Source organism: Podarcis raffonei, chromosome 12 (genome assembly GCF_027172205.1).
Source record: "Podarcis raffonei isolate rPodRaf1 chromosome 12, rPodRaf1.pri, whole genome shotgun sequence".
In the NCBI taxonomy this organism is placed as follows: Eukaryota; Metazoa; Chordata; class Lepidosauria; order Squamata; family Lacertidae; genus Podarcis; species Podarcis raffonei.
The window spans coordinates 7,796,928-7,814,901 of record NC_070613.1 but is presented as its reverse complement, the minus strand read 5'-3'; the positions used below and the strand labels follow the sequence as shown (position 1 = coordinate 7,814,901).

The window sequence follows — 17,974 nt, the reverse complement described above, 5'->3', positions numbered from 1 at the left end:
CCCTGGATACGTTCCCCTTCGTTTCTTCACTTGCCACACCCGTGTCCTTGGTGATGACATTTATTCCCCTAACATTGGTTTGGTCACAATCCATTGTGGTTCTGTTTAAAAAAGGGAAAAGTTGGGGGTGGAGAGCAGTTCATATTCCCCCTTTGCTGTTCTTAAATGGCTTTCTGAGTAAGTGCCTATTTTAGTAGTTGCATCTGTACCTATCTTGCTGAGATCAGCGGAGTTTTAATTTATTTCTCCCCGTGGCAAAACGCTTCAGCTTCCAGCTTCATCAGTTGCTACTTTCCCCCTTTTTCCTCTTTCATAATAGTAAAACTTTGGGTCACCCAAACACACTCACACACACACACACACACACACACACACTGGCAGGAGATTCAGGCTGGGCCAATAGAAATACTTACCGTATTTTTTGCTCTATAAGACTCACTTTTTCCCTCCTAAAAAGTAAGAGGAAATGTGTGTGTGTCTTATGGAGCAAATGCTGCGCAGCTATCTCAGAAGCTATCTCTGTAAGGCAGCGGTTCTCAACCTGTGGGTCCCCAGATGTTATTGGACTACAAACCCCATCATCCCTGGGCTCTGGTCTTGCTAGCTAGGGGTCATGGGAGTTGTAGTCCAACAACATCTGGGGAACCACAGGTTGAGAAAGGCTGCTGTAAGGTAAAAGGTAAAGGTAAAGGACCCCTGGATGGTTAAGTCCAGTCAAATTTGACTATGGGGTGCAGCGCTCATCTCTGCTTTCAGGCCGAGGGAGCAGGCGTTTGTCCACAGACAGCTTTCCAGGTCATGTGGCCAGCAGAACTAAGCCGCTTCTGGCGCAACGGGAGACCGTGACGGAAACCAGAGCGCACGGAAACGCCATTTACCTTCCTGCCGCAGTGGTATCTATTTATCTACTCGTGCTGGCGTGCTTTCGAACTGCTAAGTTGGCAGAAGCTGGGACAGAGCAACAGGAGCTCACCCCACCATTGTGGGGATTTGAACTGCCGACCTTCTGATCGGCAAGCCCAAGAGGCTCGGTGGTTTAGACAACAGCGCCACCTGTGTCCCTGAACTAGATAGACAAATGGCTTGACCCAGTTTAAGGCAGTTTTTTACGATCCTAAAGATGCTGGACTCAATCTCTTTTCAGCCCAATACAGCAAGACTCTTCTTGTGTTCCTTCCTTCCTTCCCTCCCTCCTCCTCTATTTCCCCAACATAGCGTTGCCCATGGCAACCATCTGTTTATTTGGGAGATGTCAATTGGATTCTTTTGGGGAAAGGGCTAAACTTGCTCACAACGATCTGAAGTCATTGCAAACGACTTCATTTGCATGACCCCCTCCAGGGTGGCTGCAAGTGGTTTGAACATCCTCTCCAATAACAGCCACGCAGGGCCCTGTTTCTTGACAGAAGCTTGTTCCATGATCCAGCTATTAATTCAGTTGAGGCAAAACCCCATGCAACACATTTGCTTTCCCCAATAGTGTTCTGGGATCCATAATGATCCCCAACTCGGCTAGCCACACAGATGATGCATCACCTCTTGGTACATATAAACCAGGGGTCAGCAAACGTTTTCAGCAGGGGGCCGGTCCACTGTCCCTCAGACCTTGTGGGGGGCTGGACTATATTACGGGGGAAAGAAATGAACAAATTCCTATGCCCCACAAATAACCCAGAGATGCAATTTAAATAAAAGGACACATTCTACTCATGTAAAAACACTCTGATACCCAGCCCGTCTGTGGGCTGGATTTAGAAGGTGATTGGGCTGGATCCGGCCCCCAGGCCTAAGTTTGCCTACCCCTGATATAAACAATGAGCCGCTTGCGGTAAACTTTGCTGCTGTTTCCAAACTGCTTGTGTTTGTGCAGGGCAAGTTGTCAGTGTAACATCTGCCTTGCAGAGAAAATTTAAGGAGGATCGAGGTGGAACTGCTAGCCCACAAAATTCACGGACCACTTTACGTTTCCTTCGTCTTACAGCTTCTCTCAAGAATCAAAATCCTTGCATTGCTCTCCTGAGATGCAGCTCAGTTAGTTTCTTGAACACTTTTCCTTTTGTGGTTGTGTTTTTCCACTGTAAACTTCTAAACTATAGTTTATTTATTGTAACCCATCCTATTGAAAACTCTCTCGCGAAACCTACCCGCTCACACCCTTTAGTTTGCATGTCCAAAGCCTTTCTGATTTATTCCCATCTGTCTTTCGCCTCCCTCCATAAAAAGCATTCCCACAGGGATGAGACAATGGCATCCTCTAAACGAGACAACTCAGCAAACGGAATGGTTCTGCGCTGGCAACCCTGAATGAGAGACCCAAAGAAATACAGATAGTTACTGTCTGTCTGCTGGGCTCATAATACTCTTCTTTGAAGCTAAAGGGGACCATAGAGGAGGGAGAAAGGTTGTTTTCTGCTGCTCCAGAGAAGCGGACACGGAGCAATGGATCCAAACTACAAGAAAGAAGATTCCACCTAAACATTAGGAAGAACTTCCTGACAGTAAGAGCTGTTCGACAGTGGAATTTGCTGCCAAGGAGTGTGGTGGAGTCTCCTTCTTTGGAGGTCTTTAAGCAGAGGCTTGACAACCATATGTCAGGAGTGCTCTGATGGTGTTTCCTGCTTGGCAGGGGGTTGGACTCGATGGCCCTTGTGGTCTCTTCCAATTCTATGATTCTATGATTCTATGATTCATAATTCTTCTCCTTACAGTCTGTTACCCCCACCTGCAACTAAGGCACACAAAAATGATTCCTGGTTTCTTGCCATGCTCAAGAGCTATTGGGGATCTGCCGGTTTGTTGTTAGTTGAGGTTGGCTGAGCAATGAGCCATGCTCTCTCTCTGACAAGGACTGGAGCACCTTAGGCTGAAAGTGAGGGGCTGCTTGCTTGTCCCTCCCTCTCTGAAGAAACCCCACCCCAGACATGGTAGCTGCTTAATAATAAGATTTGCTTTGAGAGAGTCTTTAAACCTCTTTTGTTGACCACCAGCATTACGCTTTCCATTTTTAAGTTCGGAATAGAGTAGTTGCTTTGGAAGACAATAATCAGGCATCCACACAACATGACCAGTACAACGAAGTTGATGTTGAAGAATCATTGCTTTGACACTGGTGATCTTTGCTTCTTTTAGTACACTGATATTAGTTCTCCTGTCTTCCCAAGAGATGTGTAAAAAATTTTGGAGACACCGTTAGTGGAATCTTTTGAGGAGTTGGAGATGGCGTTCATAAGCGGTCCATGTTTCACAAGCATACAGTAAGGTTGGTAGTACAATAACATAGTACAGTGGTACCTCAGGTTACAGACACTTCAGGTTACAGACGCTTCAGGTTAAAGACCCAGAAATAGTACCTCAGGTTAAGAACTTTGCTTCAGCATGAGAACAGAAATCGTGCAGCGGTGGCACGGCAGCAGCAGGAGGCCCCATTAGCTAAAGTGGTACCTCAGGTTAAGAACCGCTTCAGGTTAACAACGGACCTCCAGAATGAATTAAGTTCTTAACCTGAGGTACCACTCTACTGTCCTAGTGGGGTGGTTTGACCTCTGATTTGCATGTGGGAATTGCAAATTCGTAAGCCCAGAGCCATAAGGCAAGGTAAGGTGCTTTAGGCAACAGGATCCACTGGGACAGCAGATCTCAGTGTCAAACTTTCTCCCCTGCCCCTGATCCTGTTGTAGATCTTCCATGACCCCTTCTTCCCTGGTGGGGAAGGGTGGGGATGCCATTTTAGGGCCCACTTCGGGTGCCAAAATGTCTTAGGCCAGCCTCGTCCCTCCTTAAATCCTTCCTGCACGTGCAACCCATCAAAAGAAGAAGAGGCTTCTCCATGGCGTGCTAGCTTTGCAAGCCGAGGGAGATTTTAACATCTGCTACAGCTCAGTTTTATAGACGTTTAACAACCCTATCCAAACATTTCCTTTTGCGACCTTTTGCATTCTGGTTTACTGAAGTTTTATGGGTACACTCAAAGTTTTTAATGCACCATGGCCATATTTTGCATGCAATTGAAATTATTGCCAGGGTGGGCTTTCTGTTATAGATTCTTGATGCAGATTTTCATAGTGTTTTCTCCATCAGTTGTGTGCGTGTGATGAACCAGCCAATCCCAGTTTATACAAAAACGAATTTAATCGCAGATATCCTGTTACCTAATGAAAGGCTGTTTTGATCGTAAGGGACCGTGCTTTGCACACTATGGTATTCTCTTGCATAACAAACAAATAGCATCATTTTTCCTGTCGTGTTCAACAATCTTCCCCATCCCATTTGCTACCCTTTGTAAAAATAACAATGATAATCTAACAGGGGCAGAGGATATCTAGCTGCTGGGAAAGAATGTAGGCTGGTTTACCTTGATCCAGTTCAATTTCCTGTTTCTTTCTTTTTATGTAAGCGAGATAGCAATGGATATGAAACATTCTCTCTTCATTACTCTCACGCTTCCTTAAAACTTTGGAAGTGGGTCTCCTGTTATGGAAGCAACATGCACCAGAGCTTGTTTATGCAACCATAACACAAAGGTCAGGTTGGTTTCTGAGCAGAATTCAAACTCCTGGCTTTGACCTATAAAGCCTTAGGTGGCTAAGGACCCCAATACCTACAGGACCACCTCACTCCACATGAATTGAACGGGACCCTGAGATGGTCAGCTGAGGCTCTTCGCCACGTGCCCCTTCCACGGCAGGTCCTGAGAGTGGCAACATGAGAATGGGCCTTTTCTGTGGTGGCTCCCCACTTGTAGAATGCTCTCCCCAGGGAGGCACACCTGACACCTTCCTCAACTATTTTTAGGTGACAGGTTAAAAGCTTTCCCTTTTATCCAGGCCTTAATTTGAAAGGCACCAGGACGCAGGTTCTGTAGAACCCATATAAATTGGGTTTATTGATTTTGTCCGTTCTAATTGACTTTAATGTTTAGACTGTTTCTGTAAGTCGTTTTGGGAGACAGACAGACAGACAGACAGACAGACAAATAAAGGGTGCCATCTCAAAGTTTTCATTAGGAGATAATATCCTCGGTCCAGGACTTTATGACCTAGTTTTCTATGACGTAGTAAACCTGGATCTGTTCCATACCATATTAGAGGCTGACATCTCGGGGTGCTTCTCCGTATTAAAACAAACAAAAATTAAATGTTCAGGAGAGAGATTCTGCCTTAGTCCCCCCCCCCCCCGATAGGCTAGCTTTCTGTGAGCAGACTGCAAATGATGGCTATTTCACCCCAAATGTGTTGGCTCCGCTAAGCGCGTGTATGGATATTGTTAGTGAGGCAGTGGGAGACGATGATGGCTCAAGATATGAGTGGATCCGAAAACATGAAAGAAACCAGCAAATGTTGAAAGGCAAAGCATTCTACCCAAAAGCCATGCATTAAAGTCTTCTCTGAAGCCACAGCAAATATTTATCTCCAGGAAATTGCGCTTCAAATTTTGGAGAACAGATTACTTTCAAGTTTCTCTGAGCATGATTTCCTGTGCTTTTCCTATCCCAGACGGGGCACAGATGAGTTCAACATGTTGTTGTAATGTATGGCTTTGTAAAATAAAATCCTGGATGTAGCAATAGACTGTGCTATCAGCTTGTTTCAATAATATCTTGAGCCATTTCCCACTTCTTATTGTCTTATTGTGTAACTGGTGGTGGCCTTTGCTGTGCCGCGAAGATTTGGAGAAGAAAGAGGGGAACGAAATGGACTTTACGGTGTCTCCTCCAAATCTCCTAGGAAGCTCCTATACAGCTTCTCAGATTCACACAATGCCATTTTTCACACTGGGTGCATGAGAACAGGGCTGCTGCTGTTTCCAAGAATCTGCATGTGTAGAATTGCTTCGTAACACAGCAAACATCTGCTGTTCTCACTTCTCGAAGTGAAATGCACGCATTCACAGCTGTGCATTCTCAAGCTTTGCCACATCGCCTTTTCCAAAGTTGATTTGTTGTTTTTGAGATCGTTCCCGAAGTAAGTCAAGGAGTACCAGAAGCAGGGTGTTTATCCTCAGATGCGGGGAAAATTGACATTAACGTACTAACAAAGTGGGGGCTCATTTACCTAGAAAAGTGCATTGAATATAAGTTTGCATAGTCTGAAAATTTTCAATTTCCAGGAAATAGCTTTAGTGTATCCAGAACATGGAAGGCACTCCCTCCCTTTGGGGATGTAGAAAAATGAAGGCTAGATGTTTGCTGCTGACTTTTATCCTCAGATACAGATGACCTTTTACATCAGAGAGCAGATGTCTAGTTCCAATTAACACATTCCCTAGGAAAAGGTACCACTTGGACATGTTGGTGCAAGCCACAACAGCAGCAATTCATATCTGGTTGGCTGGGTTCATGCTTCTATGTTGTATCACCCAATTCTGGATGCTGTTCTCAACAACTGGGACTGTGAACCTGTTACCTTTCCTCTTCTGACAGTGCAAACTGTAGGCTCATGCCAATCCACACCACTTGTTGCAAGTAGAGATGGGAAATTTGTTTTGGTTTTCATTTAAATGTGACCCTACCTAATTCACAGTTCTGGAAGCAACACACAAAGTAAAACGCTTCTCTGAATTTTGCAATGCAGTCCTCCAGCCAAGTAAGGTTGACAAAAGTGCATACACTGAGCTGAAGTGTGCACCTGTCTGTGAAAACAGCATACATAAATTCCATTGCATTAGGGGATGTTGTATTGCAAAAAAATATATATGTGTATCTCATGCAAAAAAGTGCATGGTAGGAAAAAAATCACTGTAAAATACTGATGAATTTTTGTGAGGGTTTTCTTTCTCTCTTTGAAGCAAACTAATGTGGAAAACTGAAATTAAGAGAGGGAAAACGAGAAACCAATAGAAGCCAAAACAGATTTTCCCATCCCTAATGGTTGGTCTGGTTTACAGAGTGAGGGAGTGAGAACCCTAAGTAGGGAGTTGAGAGGAATGCTTTCTTGAGTTTTGAACTCAGACTGTCCTTCAGATCCTGTACTTCTTCAGATTTCTAAATGCAGTCCTTGGTTCAGAAGCACGCTAACGTTTCTAGCGACTGCCATTAAAATAAGGGCACAATGATGTGCTGCGAGTTTTACATTACATCATTTTAATTTAGTCTGTCCATTGTTTATCTGCGGTGTTTGCATATCCTTGTGTTTCCTACAGAAACAGCCATGGCTGGGTGGCTGATAGGTTTTTCAGTCAAGAACAGACAATTTGGAAATGTTGGTAGCAGACTTATTTAATCATGTTGGCTTGGACAGCCTGCACAGAAACTTTGTTTGCTTGTTTCAGGTTCTCCTTGTTAGGTTCTAACCTATAATATCCATTGTCCATAAGATTTATTGTATTTCTCCAAAACTTTGGACTGGCCCTGCTCACGCAAAGGCGTTCTGGGTTCTGAGTCATCAAGTGGCAAAATGCTTATGTGGAGGAGATCCTAATACTGTACTGTTGTTTGTGTGAAATTCTCCATCTCAGATACAGGATTCACAGGTAGAATATTGCCTCCTTCAGCATGTAAGAAATAACTTCTCATTCTCTTGGCCTTGCCCTCTCACAGCTGGCAAATGGAATCAATCCAGGACAAGGCCTTGGCATCGAGATCATTGCGACCTTGCAGTTGGTGCTCTGTGTGCTTGCCACGACAGATAGGAGGAGGACCGACGTCACTGGATCGGCACCCTTGGCCATTGGCCTCTCAGTGGCCCTGGGGCATCTTCTTGCTGTGAGTATAAACTTGGATCAGGGACTGCAAAGCACATTAGGGCATCCGCTTGTGAACTGCAGAGGATGAGCAAATGCATAACACACACACACAGGCAGAAGAAGCTGCCCATTTGCATAAAGCCTGCATATGCTAAGTTGTGCATATGCTAAGTTGTGAAATGAATTAGAGATGAACTGCATCTTGCTATAGGGGAAGTTGCCAGGGACTTCTGTGCCAGCTTAGTCTGCTGCCAGGTGCTTTGGATAGATGACTTCAGTTACTTCAAACAGAGCTGAAAACAAAACTAGGTCTCTCCACACACAGCCTGCATTCAAGCCTGTTTCCTCCTGAAGAGAGATATTTAGCACACCATCCTCTTTGGTGGCTTGAGAGAGAACCAAGACTAACTCACACAAAATGGAGATTTGCAACTGAATACCCCTCGTGTGTGATCTAAGTTAAACACCACGTGAGAGAGTAGCAGAGATACATCAACAGTTCATCATTTACCTGTTAGATTCTCCTTTGTTCAGCTACAGTGGAAGTTTCCATGCTGTTTATTTAGCAGCACAAAATACAGAGTTATACAGAGTTGTTTTCCACTTCAGTGTGCAGTTAAACAATCATACTTAACAAATGAAAGGTGCTCTTCAAAGCAGGACACTGCTTCATCTTGAGCTATATTCAAAAAAGGATGCAGTAAAGAATATAGAACCAGGATCAGCAGGGATGGAGGTGGTGATCCAAAGGTCTCTTTCCCCAGAATGGCCTTTTGCTCATGGGTGCATAGAAGGTACCTATTGGCCTGAAGAACACTGTGATGTCCACCTCTTCCTGATCCATATCCAAGTCCTGACAAACATAAACACATAAGAGGAGCCCACTTAGACCACTATCCTCTTCTCACAACAGCCAGTCAGATGCCCATGGAAGTTGATAAGCAGGACTTGAGTACAACAGTGTTCTCCCCACTTGTGATTCCTAGAATTGGGTGTAGATAGGTATACTGCCTCTGCAATGGATGCTGTCAGGAACCGTGCTGAGGAGGGCTGCACTGAGGAAGAATGGTGGGAGCCACCCGCCTCCTTCTGATCCTGATCCTGAATCTTCCCAGGAGCAGGAGGACAGTATAGATTTGGAAAAGTGGTTTGCAGAGGGGCATAGTTCAGAAGGCAGAAGCTGGGAAATACTGGATGGGGAGCAGCTAGCAGAAGAAACACTGGAAGAGAGAGAGAGTTAACAGATTCACAGTCTCTGGGCAGTATCCACTCCCCCTTCCCCAAACTCCCGGAGAGCTCAGAAAGTATCAGAACAGAAAGCACAGAGGCTACAAACTCAGATTACAAGATGTAGGATTAGATTAATAGGGACGGAGGGAGGAGTGACCTTAACTGGGAGCACCGCCATTCTGGTTAGATGCTTTCCTTTGTCCTTCGCTTTGTTTATTAAAGAAATTAACTGGTAAGAAGTCCCTTTCGTTTGATCTGCTCATTTACGGCCACGGGGGAGGAAGTTGATTCCCCGAAGCCTGACAGATGCTCTCTTCGAGGGATGCTTCCTGAGATCTTTTTCACTGGAAATGTGGAAAAGTAGTTTCAACGTGCAACTGGATATGAATTAGCTACCCACTTGCATTTGGGAGGTAGACAGGGTCCCTCAACAGACTGCCAATACCTGATAGAAAACCTGCCTCCTTGTGATTGTCGCTCTCTCTTCACTCACCTTAGATTGACTATACTGGTTGTGGAATCAACCCTGCAAGATCTTTCGGGTCCGCTTTGATTACCACTAACTTCACCAATCACTGGGTAAGTTTCAGGTCTTAACACTGAAATGGGTGCCTGTTTGCAGAGGTACCGTATATGCTACTTGTGGTATGTGCTGCAAGCAGAGGAGAGTTCTGCTATGACTGTCAGTTGCCATTTCCGCCTGCTGTTTGTGGGTTGCCCATATAGGAGATATGATAGCCATCTTCAAATATCTGAAGGGCTTTCACACTGAAGGTGGAGCAGACTTGCTCTCTGCTTCTCCAGAGGGTGAGACCAGAACCAGTGGATTCAAATTGCAAGGAGATTCTGGCTAAACATTAGGAAGAACGTTCTGGCTGTTAGACAGTAGAACGGACAGCCTTGGAAAGCTTCATTGCAGTTTAAAAGAGAGGTTAGAAGGCCATCTCTCAGGGATTATTTATCTGTGATTTCTGCATTTGAAGAGGGTCGGAATAGACACACCTGTTTGTTCATTTGCAATATTACAACAACAACAACAACACAGAGACTGGATTAAAAAGGGAAGCAAATAACTTAGCAGGGTGCTGTTACCAAGCTATGGGAAAAACTAAAACTAATCAGATCTTCTTCGCTTCTTTACCCTGCTAGTGTCACCCAGAACTAATCACCTGTATACAACCAGTTCTAAATCACTTTAGTTCCTGCTCACATTACACCGCCTATTGACTACAGCACTATTCATCTTCTTCTCTAAAAATCTTCTCTTGGGTGGAGACAGTTTGAGGACCTCTCTTCACTGCTAGGAAATGATGAACTGGGAGGGGGTGGAAATGTGATAATTGCTTACGCCTCTGAAATAACTGCTGGCAAAATGGCAATGTTTCTTTGTGAACTACTCTGTCAAATGCGTCTTCCGTTGACCTTGCATTTCAGATTTTCTGGGTTGGCCCGCTGATTGGAGGGGCCAGCGCCGCCCTCATCTATGACTTCATCCTGGCTCCTAGGAGCAGCGATGTAACCGATCGCATGAAGGTCTGGACCAGTGGCCAGGTGGAAGAATACGATCTCGATGCTGATGACTCCAGGGTGGAGATGAAACCAAAATAGAGGCGAACCGAGACAGGAAGAAAAAGAAGACAAACAAAACCAATCTCTGAAGATTTTTATCAGTATTATAGACTCTTTGTAAAGCAACAAGCAATTCTTCCCAAAAATTTTATAAGTCATTAGAGTTTTCCTTCTCTTATTTCGTGCCTATTCTTTCCAGACTTTTAGATCTGTGGCTGCACAGTGAGACAAACAAAATTGGTGGGGCGGGTGGGTGGGAAGGAGATGACTATATTTTGTACTATATATGTGTGGAAGAGCTAGGGAGAAGATTTGCAGTAATGATTCTGGAAGTCCAAGTTTAGATTTCTTAATCCAAAGGGACTGGCTTCTCCTGCAGTTTGATGGGCATATTGCAATGAAGCCCAGACGAACAGCCTACAGGCAGCCAGAAAGGGATATCTGAAGAGATTTCACCTGCCAAATTCTAGAAATGAAAAAAAAAGTAAATGGAAGTGCCTGGTAAGAAGATTTTGAATAGGGAGGGCCAATTTTTTTATGCTGCAGATTGTGCCGATCTCTAGAAAGTGTCTGAGGCACCAGAAGTGGTTTGTTGTTTTTTAAAATCACATGCAGACCCATTTAAGAACAGGCTCCAGAAGGAAGTTGGTGTTATTTAGTGCTATTTTTCCAGAAAAAGAGGTGCTGGAACTCACCGTGAACACCTCCCTTGTTTTCTTATAATGGCAATGGCAGCCACCTGAGTTCTGCTGAGTTCCAGCTGGAAAAAGCCCTGGTGTTACTTTGGCGCATACTCTTACTTACAAATCATATGCGTTTATATATTATATGCATGTCGCTGCATACAAAATCCAAAAGAGAGGCATAAGGCTAAAGTATGGAATATCTCTTATTTCTTACAACTCGAAAGGACTTCTCTTCCCCTTTATAGACATCTGTTGGCAATTTATTTATTTTCAAAGCCACACCTTGACGGAAAGTTGGCAGGGGCCAGGTATAATTTTTGTCACCTGGCCCACTGATTGCCCTGGAGATCAAAGGCTAGCATACCAGCTACCAGGAAATTCCCAAGTCAAGCGTCAATGAAATTAGTGGGGGTTAATGTCATTGGTTTTTCAAAGCTCCCCTATATTCCTAATGAGGTTTGTGCAGGATAATCGCCCGGTGGGCTGTGCCAGTAAACATTATTGTATGTAATTAACGTCAGCCCAGGTTTATTCATGTCTGTTAACACGCATTCCTCTTCACGACGCACCATTAATTCTGCCGCATGTAAAAACGCTACCGACTCCCAATAAATGTTTACACCTTATAGTTTTGCATGTATGTAAACTGTATCTGTACATACCCATATTATAAATCAGCTCCCCGCTCCACCCCCACTAACCTGCTTTGGGATGACATCAGTCATCAACTCCAATCAACATGGCAGCGGATGATGGGATTTGTAGTCCAAAACATCAGAATGGGGCCAGAGAATACATGTCTAAAGAATAAATCAAATATTTTCACAATTTTTCACAAATTTCAAATCAGGAAAAACTTCCAAATTCTTTTATTGTTCAAAAGTTTGCTTTGAGGGATACTTAACGTAAAGTATCAAAATTTTGTGGACGGATTTTATAGTAACGATGTTGTGCATTAGCTTGGACTCATAAGATTTGCAAGTTTATTTAATAATAAGAAGAAATTTTTATTTGTACCCCACCCTCCCCGGCAGGAGCCAGGCTCAGAGCGGCTAACATCATATAAATAATACAATATGCATAAAAACAAGCAGTCAATCGATTAAAATGCATCCCAAAATTAATTCAAATAAATTAAAATTAAAACTGGGCAAATGACAATCCTCAGGTTAAAATTGAAAGCAGTTAATACTCAAAAGAACCAGCTGTTTCCACTGATGTTATAAGGACCTGTGAAACCTTTCTCCCCCATGCTGACATGGGGAATGCAATCCTATCCCAGATTAGGAATATTGGAGGAAAAAATAGATGGGGATAATCTGAACTGGATTTCTACAAATGAATTTAAATTAGAAGAATGTACTGGAGATTCTTCCTCCCAGAAAAAAAACAATTCAGTCCTAAGTCCTCAATAAACAGCAGTAACCAGGAAAAAGATACGGTGATAATTTTTCCTTTATCTCTCTTTCAAGAGCAACATCCATTTCCCAAGGTATTCTGGAGTAGTTCAGTTCTCACAACAGCCCTGTTAGATAGGCGAGATGGAGTGATAGGGACTGTTCCGAGGTCACCCAGTGAGCTGAGCTATATGGCAAAGCGGGAATTTGATTCAAACTCTCTGTAGTTTAACTCTGGCACTATTTTACTTGACCTTTCTGGCTCAGTTTAGCAAACACTCAAATCTTCATAACCGTCACAACACCCATATCGGGAAGTCGCTCCCCTAGGAGGAAAAATGGCGGCCTTGGGGATTTTTTTTAGTTCAGAGAAAAAGTGACTAAGAGATGGGATAGTAGAAGACAACACATATATATTGTCTCCCAGTACGTTTCCGAGCACAATTCAAAGTGTTGGTGCTGACCTTTCAAGCCCTAAACGGCCTCGGTCCAGTATACCTGAAGGAGCGTCTCCACCCCCATTGTTCAGCCCAGACACTGAGGTCCAGCTCCAAGGGCCTTCTGGTGGTTCCCTCCCTGCGAGAAGTGAGGTTACAGGGAACCAGGCGGAGGGCCTTCTCGGTAGTGGCGCCCACCCTGTAGAACACCCTCCCAGCAGATGTCAAGGCAATAAACAACTATTTTACTTTTAAAAGACACCTGAAGACGGCCCTGTTTAGGGATGTTTTTAATGTCTGATGCTGTATTGTTTTTTATATTTGGTTGGAAGCTGCCCAGAGTGGTTGGGGAGACCCAGCCAGATGAGCGGGGTATAAATAATAAATTATTATTATTATTATTATTATTATTATTATTATTATCTCCAACATGGTAACTCTCCAATGACTTGACTTCATCTAAGAAGCCCCACACTTCCACTGGCTCCCAAGACAGATGGATTGCCAACCATGGTAGAATTTAATGAAATTACGCATGGAGAAAATGGATAGATATATTTACGTGGCGAGACCCCTTTCCCCAAGTGAAATGAAGACACTGGACACATTATTTAAGGTTAATGGGCATAAAAAGGCCACAACTTTATTGATTACAGGAATTGGAAGGTATAGGCCTTAGGCATTGGCTCCTATCGACTACCCGGCATGGAGACCGGGAAGGGTTGTCCACCAGCCGTGGGAGTCCTGTTGAAGTACACCAACTAGGATCCCACAGGTGTCACCGCTCGGGGGCGTGCCGGGGGCCCTCACCTCCCTAGGTTTCGGACAGGGCAATGCCCCCCGGAGTCCTCTACCGGACTACCCTTTTCCTTGGGGGAAGGTGATGGCACTTTCTTTCCCCCCTTCATTTGCATAACAATTCCCCCTGCCAATGCCTAACCGCCAATACCGAAGAAGTTGTGATGTTTGCTACAAGGTAGGCGAAAAAACCAAAAGGCAAAGAGGGCAGACCCCAGGCGTGCCGGCCTTAAATGGGCTAGGCCACGCCTCCCTAGCCCGCCGAATGACGGCCCGGGTCGCAGACACGCCCGGGGATTCCCTCTTCTCGCGGGGCTAAAACCCGCCCCCGCGTGTGTGGGAGGGGGTGGCCCGCAACCCCCCTCCTCTCGAGCTCGGAAGGGGCTTTCTCTCACACACACACAACACCAGAACTCTCAGACATGCAATGAAACTGAATGTTGGTAGATTCAGGACAGATAAATGGAAGTACGTCTTCATGCAGAATATAATTAAACTTTGGAACTCACTGTCACAGGATGCCATACTGGCCATCTTTGAAAGAGGCTTGAAAAGAGGATTCAACAAATGTATGGAGGACAAGGCTGTTAAGTGTTCTCTCTCTCTCTCTCTCTCTCTCTCTCTCTCTCTCTCTCTCTCTCTTTCTCTCTCTCTCTTACCTCCACTGTCAGAGACAATATGCCTCTGAGTATCAGTTTCTGCGAATCGCAGGTGGTCAGAGCATCCTTGCATTCATGTCCAGTTTCTTAGTTTCCCACAGACATCTGCTTGGCCATGTTGAGAAAAATATGCTGGACCTGATGCTGAACCGTGTTGTTGCGATGTACGGAAGCCCCATAAAGCAGTCTTCTTAACATCCAGGAATCAGCACACACAGGCAGAATTGCATACAAAGTGGGGACGTCTACCAAGAAGAGATAGGGGGAAGCAGGTTCTGGCACCTGCCAGTCTTGCCCATAAGTTTCTCTGTTTGTATTCTGTTTCCTTGAATAAAGAATCAACTTTACTGATCGTCTCTCAGTCTCCGTGCAAACCTGCAGCTGAACCAGACCTGTCACAGAGCAACTTATAAAATACAAGGCCTCTTTTTACAAAAATCGGAAAGTACAATACAAGACCTAGGACCCACGTACCTACGGGACCGCCTCTCCTGGTATGCCCCACGGAGGACCTTGAGGTCCACAAATAACAACACTTTGGAGGTCCCAGGTCGCAAGGTGGTTAGATTGGTTTCAACTAGGGCCAGGGCCTTTTCAGCACTGGCCCTGACGTGGTGGAACGCTCTGTCACAAGACACTAGGGCCGTGCGGGACTTGACATCTTTCTGCAGGGCCTGCAAGACAGAGCTGTTCTGCCTGGCCTTTGGTTTCGACTCGGTCTGACCCTTATGTTTCCCTCCCCTTATGGCCTTGATTTATTGGCTACTTTAAAATAAGGCTGCATTTTAAATTGCATTTTACCCTGTATTTTAATCCCCCCTTCCCCCTATTATGTTTTTACTGTGATTTTATTGGTGTTAGCCGCCCTGAGCCCAGCTCTGGCTGGGGAGGGTGGGGTATAAATAAAATTTATTATTATTATTAAGATTCCTAAAAAGTTCAACGCCACAATAAGACAGGCAAGAGCTTAGCCCTAACCCCACTCCACCAAAAGATGGGCAACACAGAAGTGGGTACCTTAACTACCAAAGGCCTTAGTGTACTAAGATGTCTCAATGTTGTTGTGGGGGGCGCATTTCCCTAGGGACAGCATTCCACACACAGTGGGGCACCATTGAAAAGTCCAAGTAAAGTTTGTTGCGCAGCTACAACTTTTCAAAGAGGTTTTTTAAAAAAAATATAAAAAAGACAACTTACTCAGGGGAGTGGGGGAATGGCTCTATGATGTCACAGAGGCTAGCCAATCAGAGCTGTGCGCAGGTGGCTTTTGCTGGAAACCCAGCAGAATTGGTTCCTCCTGCACTCGATTTTGTAGGTAAGATGGTGCAGGTCTCCCCCAACAGCTTCATGGTGGCTTGACAGTGCTAATAATAGCTTTGCATGCCCTGAAAACAACAATGTTAATGAATCCCACTAGGCAGGAAGTTTCCATTGTCTTCCTGATACGCAACAGCTGCCTACCAGTTCTTTTGTTGAAATGAAACATCATCTTTCATAACACTGCCGCTTGGGGGAAAGGGGCTTATGTTTCTCTTTGTCCTCTGGCAGCCTTGCATGTTGGACTCAGATAAAACCAGGAAGTGAGGAAACAAAGACAATTGTGACACTGAAAAGAAAGGGAGGGAAGAGAGAATGGCCTTTGGTTTGGTTCTCCAAGATTTGCATATAAATTCCAGTGTGGGTCTCATCAGAACAGAACCAAATTAAGAATTCATTAAACACACGAAGAATCGAAGTAGGAGGTTTAGGGAGTAATTCATGGAAGACAGAGCAAGCTTATTGTCTTGTGCTCTGGAGGGTAGTACTCAAACCCATGGATCCAAGTTACAAAAAAGGAGATTCTGACTAAATATCAAGAAGAACTTTCTGACAGTAAGAGCTGTTGGATTGGACTCTCTTGGGACATTGTAGACCTCCTTGGAGGTTTTGAAGTAGAGGTTGGGTGGCAATCTGTCATGGATGTTTTAACTGAGATTCCTGAAGTTCTATGATTCTATGGGGTACATTGGCAGGACACGTGCTGTGCATGCAGAGGGTCCCAGTTTTCAGTCCCTAATAACTCCAGCTAAAACGATCAGTTGGCAGATATGACAAGTCCTCTTCCAGAGACCTTGGAGATCCACTTCCAGTCAGAGTAGACAGTGTGGACTATCAGCAGCAGCAGCATCAAACCTTTTATTGGCATCACATACATACATCCAAAACAAATCAATACAGAATTACCACTTCCCAGTGGTACAAAACATTTGCTAAAAGAAAGGAGGCAAGGCAGTCTATTGTCACATCTCTAGGTCTCCAGGGAGATCAGATGTCTGCAGTGTATTTCGCCGACAAAAAACCAAATAGAGATATTTAGCCACTAACTTGGTGAGCTCCTGATCATTCCCCAGTAATAGAAAATGTATGACCTCCAAATCTGGTTTCCATTTGGGGATACAGAGTTGATCTAGAAATTGCTGGCGGAGATCAGCATATAGTTTACAATTGAGAACCATATGTGTAGGAGTTTCCACCAGGTGGTCTTCACATGACCAAATTCTTCATCATCATCACCACCACCATCATCATCATCATCATCATCATCATCATCATCATCATCATCATCCAATCCTTCATCCAAAGATCCCAGGGCAGTTCACAGGATAAAGTTACAAAAAAATTTGTTTAGTCGTCTTAGTCGTGTTTCACTCTCCGTGACCCCATGAACCAGAGCATGCCTCGGAAACTCTCAGTTTTCTTCTCAATGCTTCTTCCTTTTTATGTCCATGGAGTTTTCTTGGCAAAATGCTGGAGTGATTTGCTAGTTCCTTCTCCAGGTGGATCACATTTAGTCTAAACTCTCAGCTATGACCTGCCCATCTTTGGTGGCCCTGCATGGCATAGCTTAGAGCTTCTCTTAGTTATTCAAGCCCTTTCACCACGACAAGGCAGTGATCCATGAAGGGGGAAATTACAAAATAAGAACACGCAAAAATTTGACAAAAACATTTTTGTCCTATGGTTGGGGAAAGCATTCTGCAAATGGGGAGACCCTTACAAAAAAATGCACCAACAGATGTGAAAAACTGAATTTAAGATGAGGATAAAGGTGGAATGGAGGGAAACCAAAATGGACAGATCCCTATTCATGACCCACCAAGATGAATGCAATCTGTGGGTAGTGTATTGCTCCCAAGTGGAGATGGAAAAAAAATGTTTTTTCCCCAACTTGCTTGATGCTGCAAAAAGGAATGGCTGGATCTGGCTTATATTGAAGGCCTTTGGGACAGCGCCTCTGGCTGGCTAAGACCTTGGAGAGTTCCTGCTTATGCAGCTGGAGAAGCTAGTAGCTAGTCTGAGAGTATATAAAGCAGTTCCTTATATTCTTGGGAAGATTGTCTTGCAAATTTCGTACTGGTTTGACCTGCTATCATTCTTGTTTCTGATATCATTTCCAGCTAAGGACAAAACAAAGCTGTGCTTTCCGCGATTGCAACGAATAAACCCGGTTGCCAGCCAGAATAGATGAAAAGCAGGAA

The 17,974-nt window shown here is 44.4% G+C and overlaps 1 protein-coding gene across 1 annotated transcript in view; it reads left to right on the top strand.

Moving 5' to 3' along the window:
* The window catches only part of AQP1 (aquaporin 1 (Colton blood group)), a 33,335-nt gene extending 21,544 nt beyond the window's left edge, over nucleotides 1-11,791 (top strand). Inside the window, exons 3-5 of the mRNA XM_053359750.1 lie at nucleotides 7,535-7,699; nucleotides 9,409-9,489; nucleotides 10,345-11,791. Of these exons, the coding sequence (XP_053215725.1) occupies nucleotides 7,535-7,699; nucleotides 9,409-9,489; nucleotides 10,345-10,518 (420 nt within the window). The 3' untranslated portion in view covers nucleotides 10,519-11,791. The remainder of the gene's footprint in view (nucleotides 1-7,534; nucleotides 7,700-9,408; nucleotides 9,490-10,344) is intronic.
* Nucleotides 11,792-17,974: the final 6,183 nt, after the last annotated feature.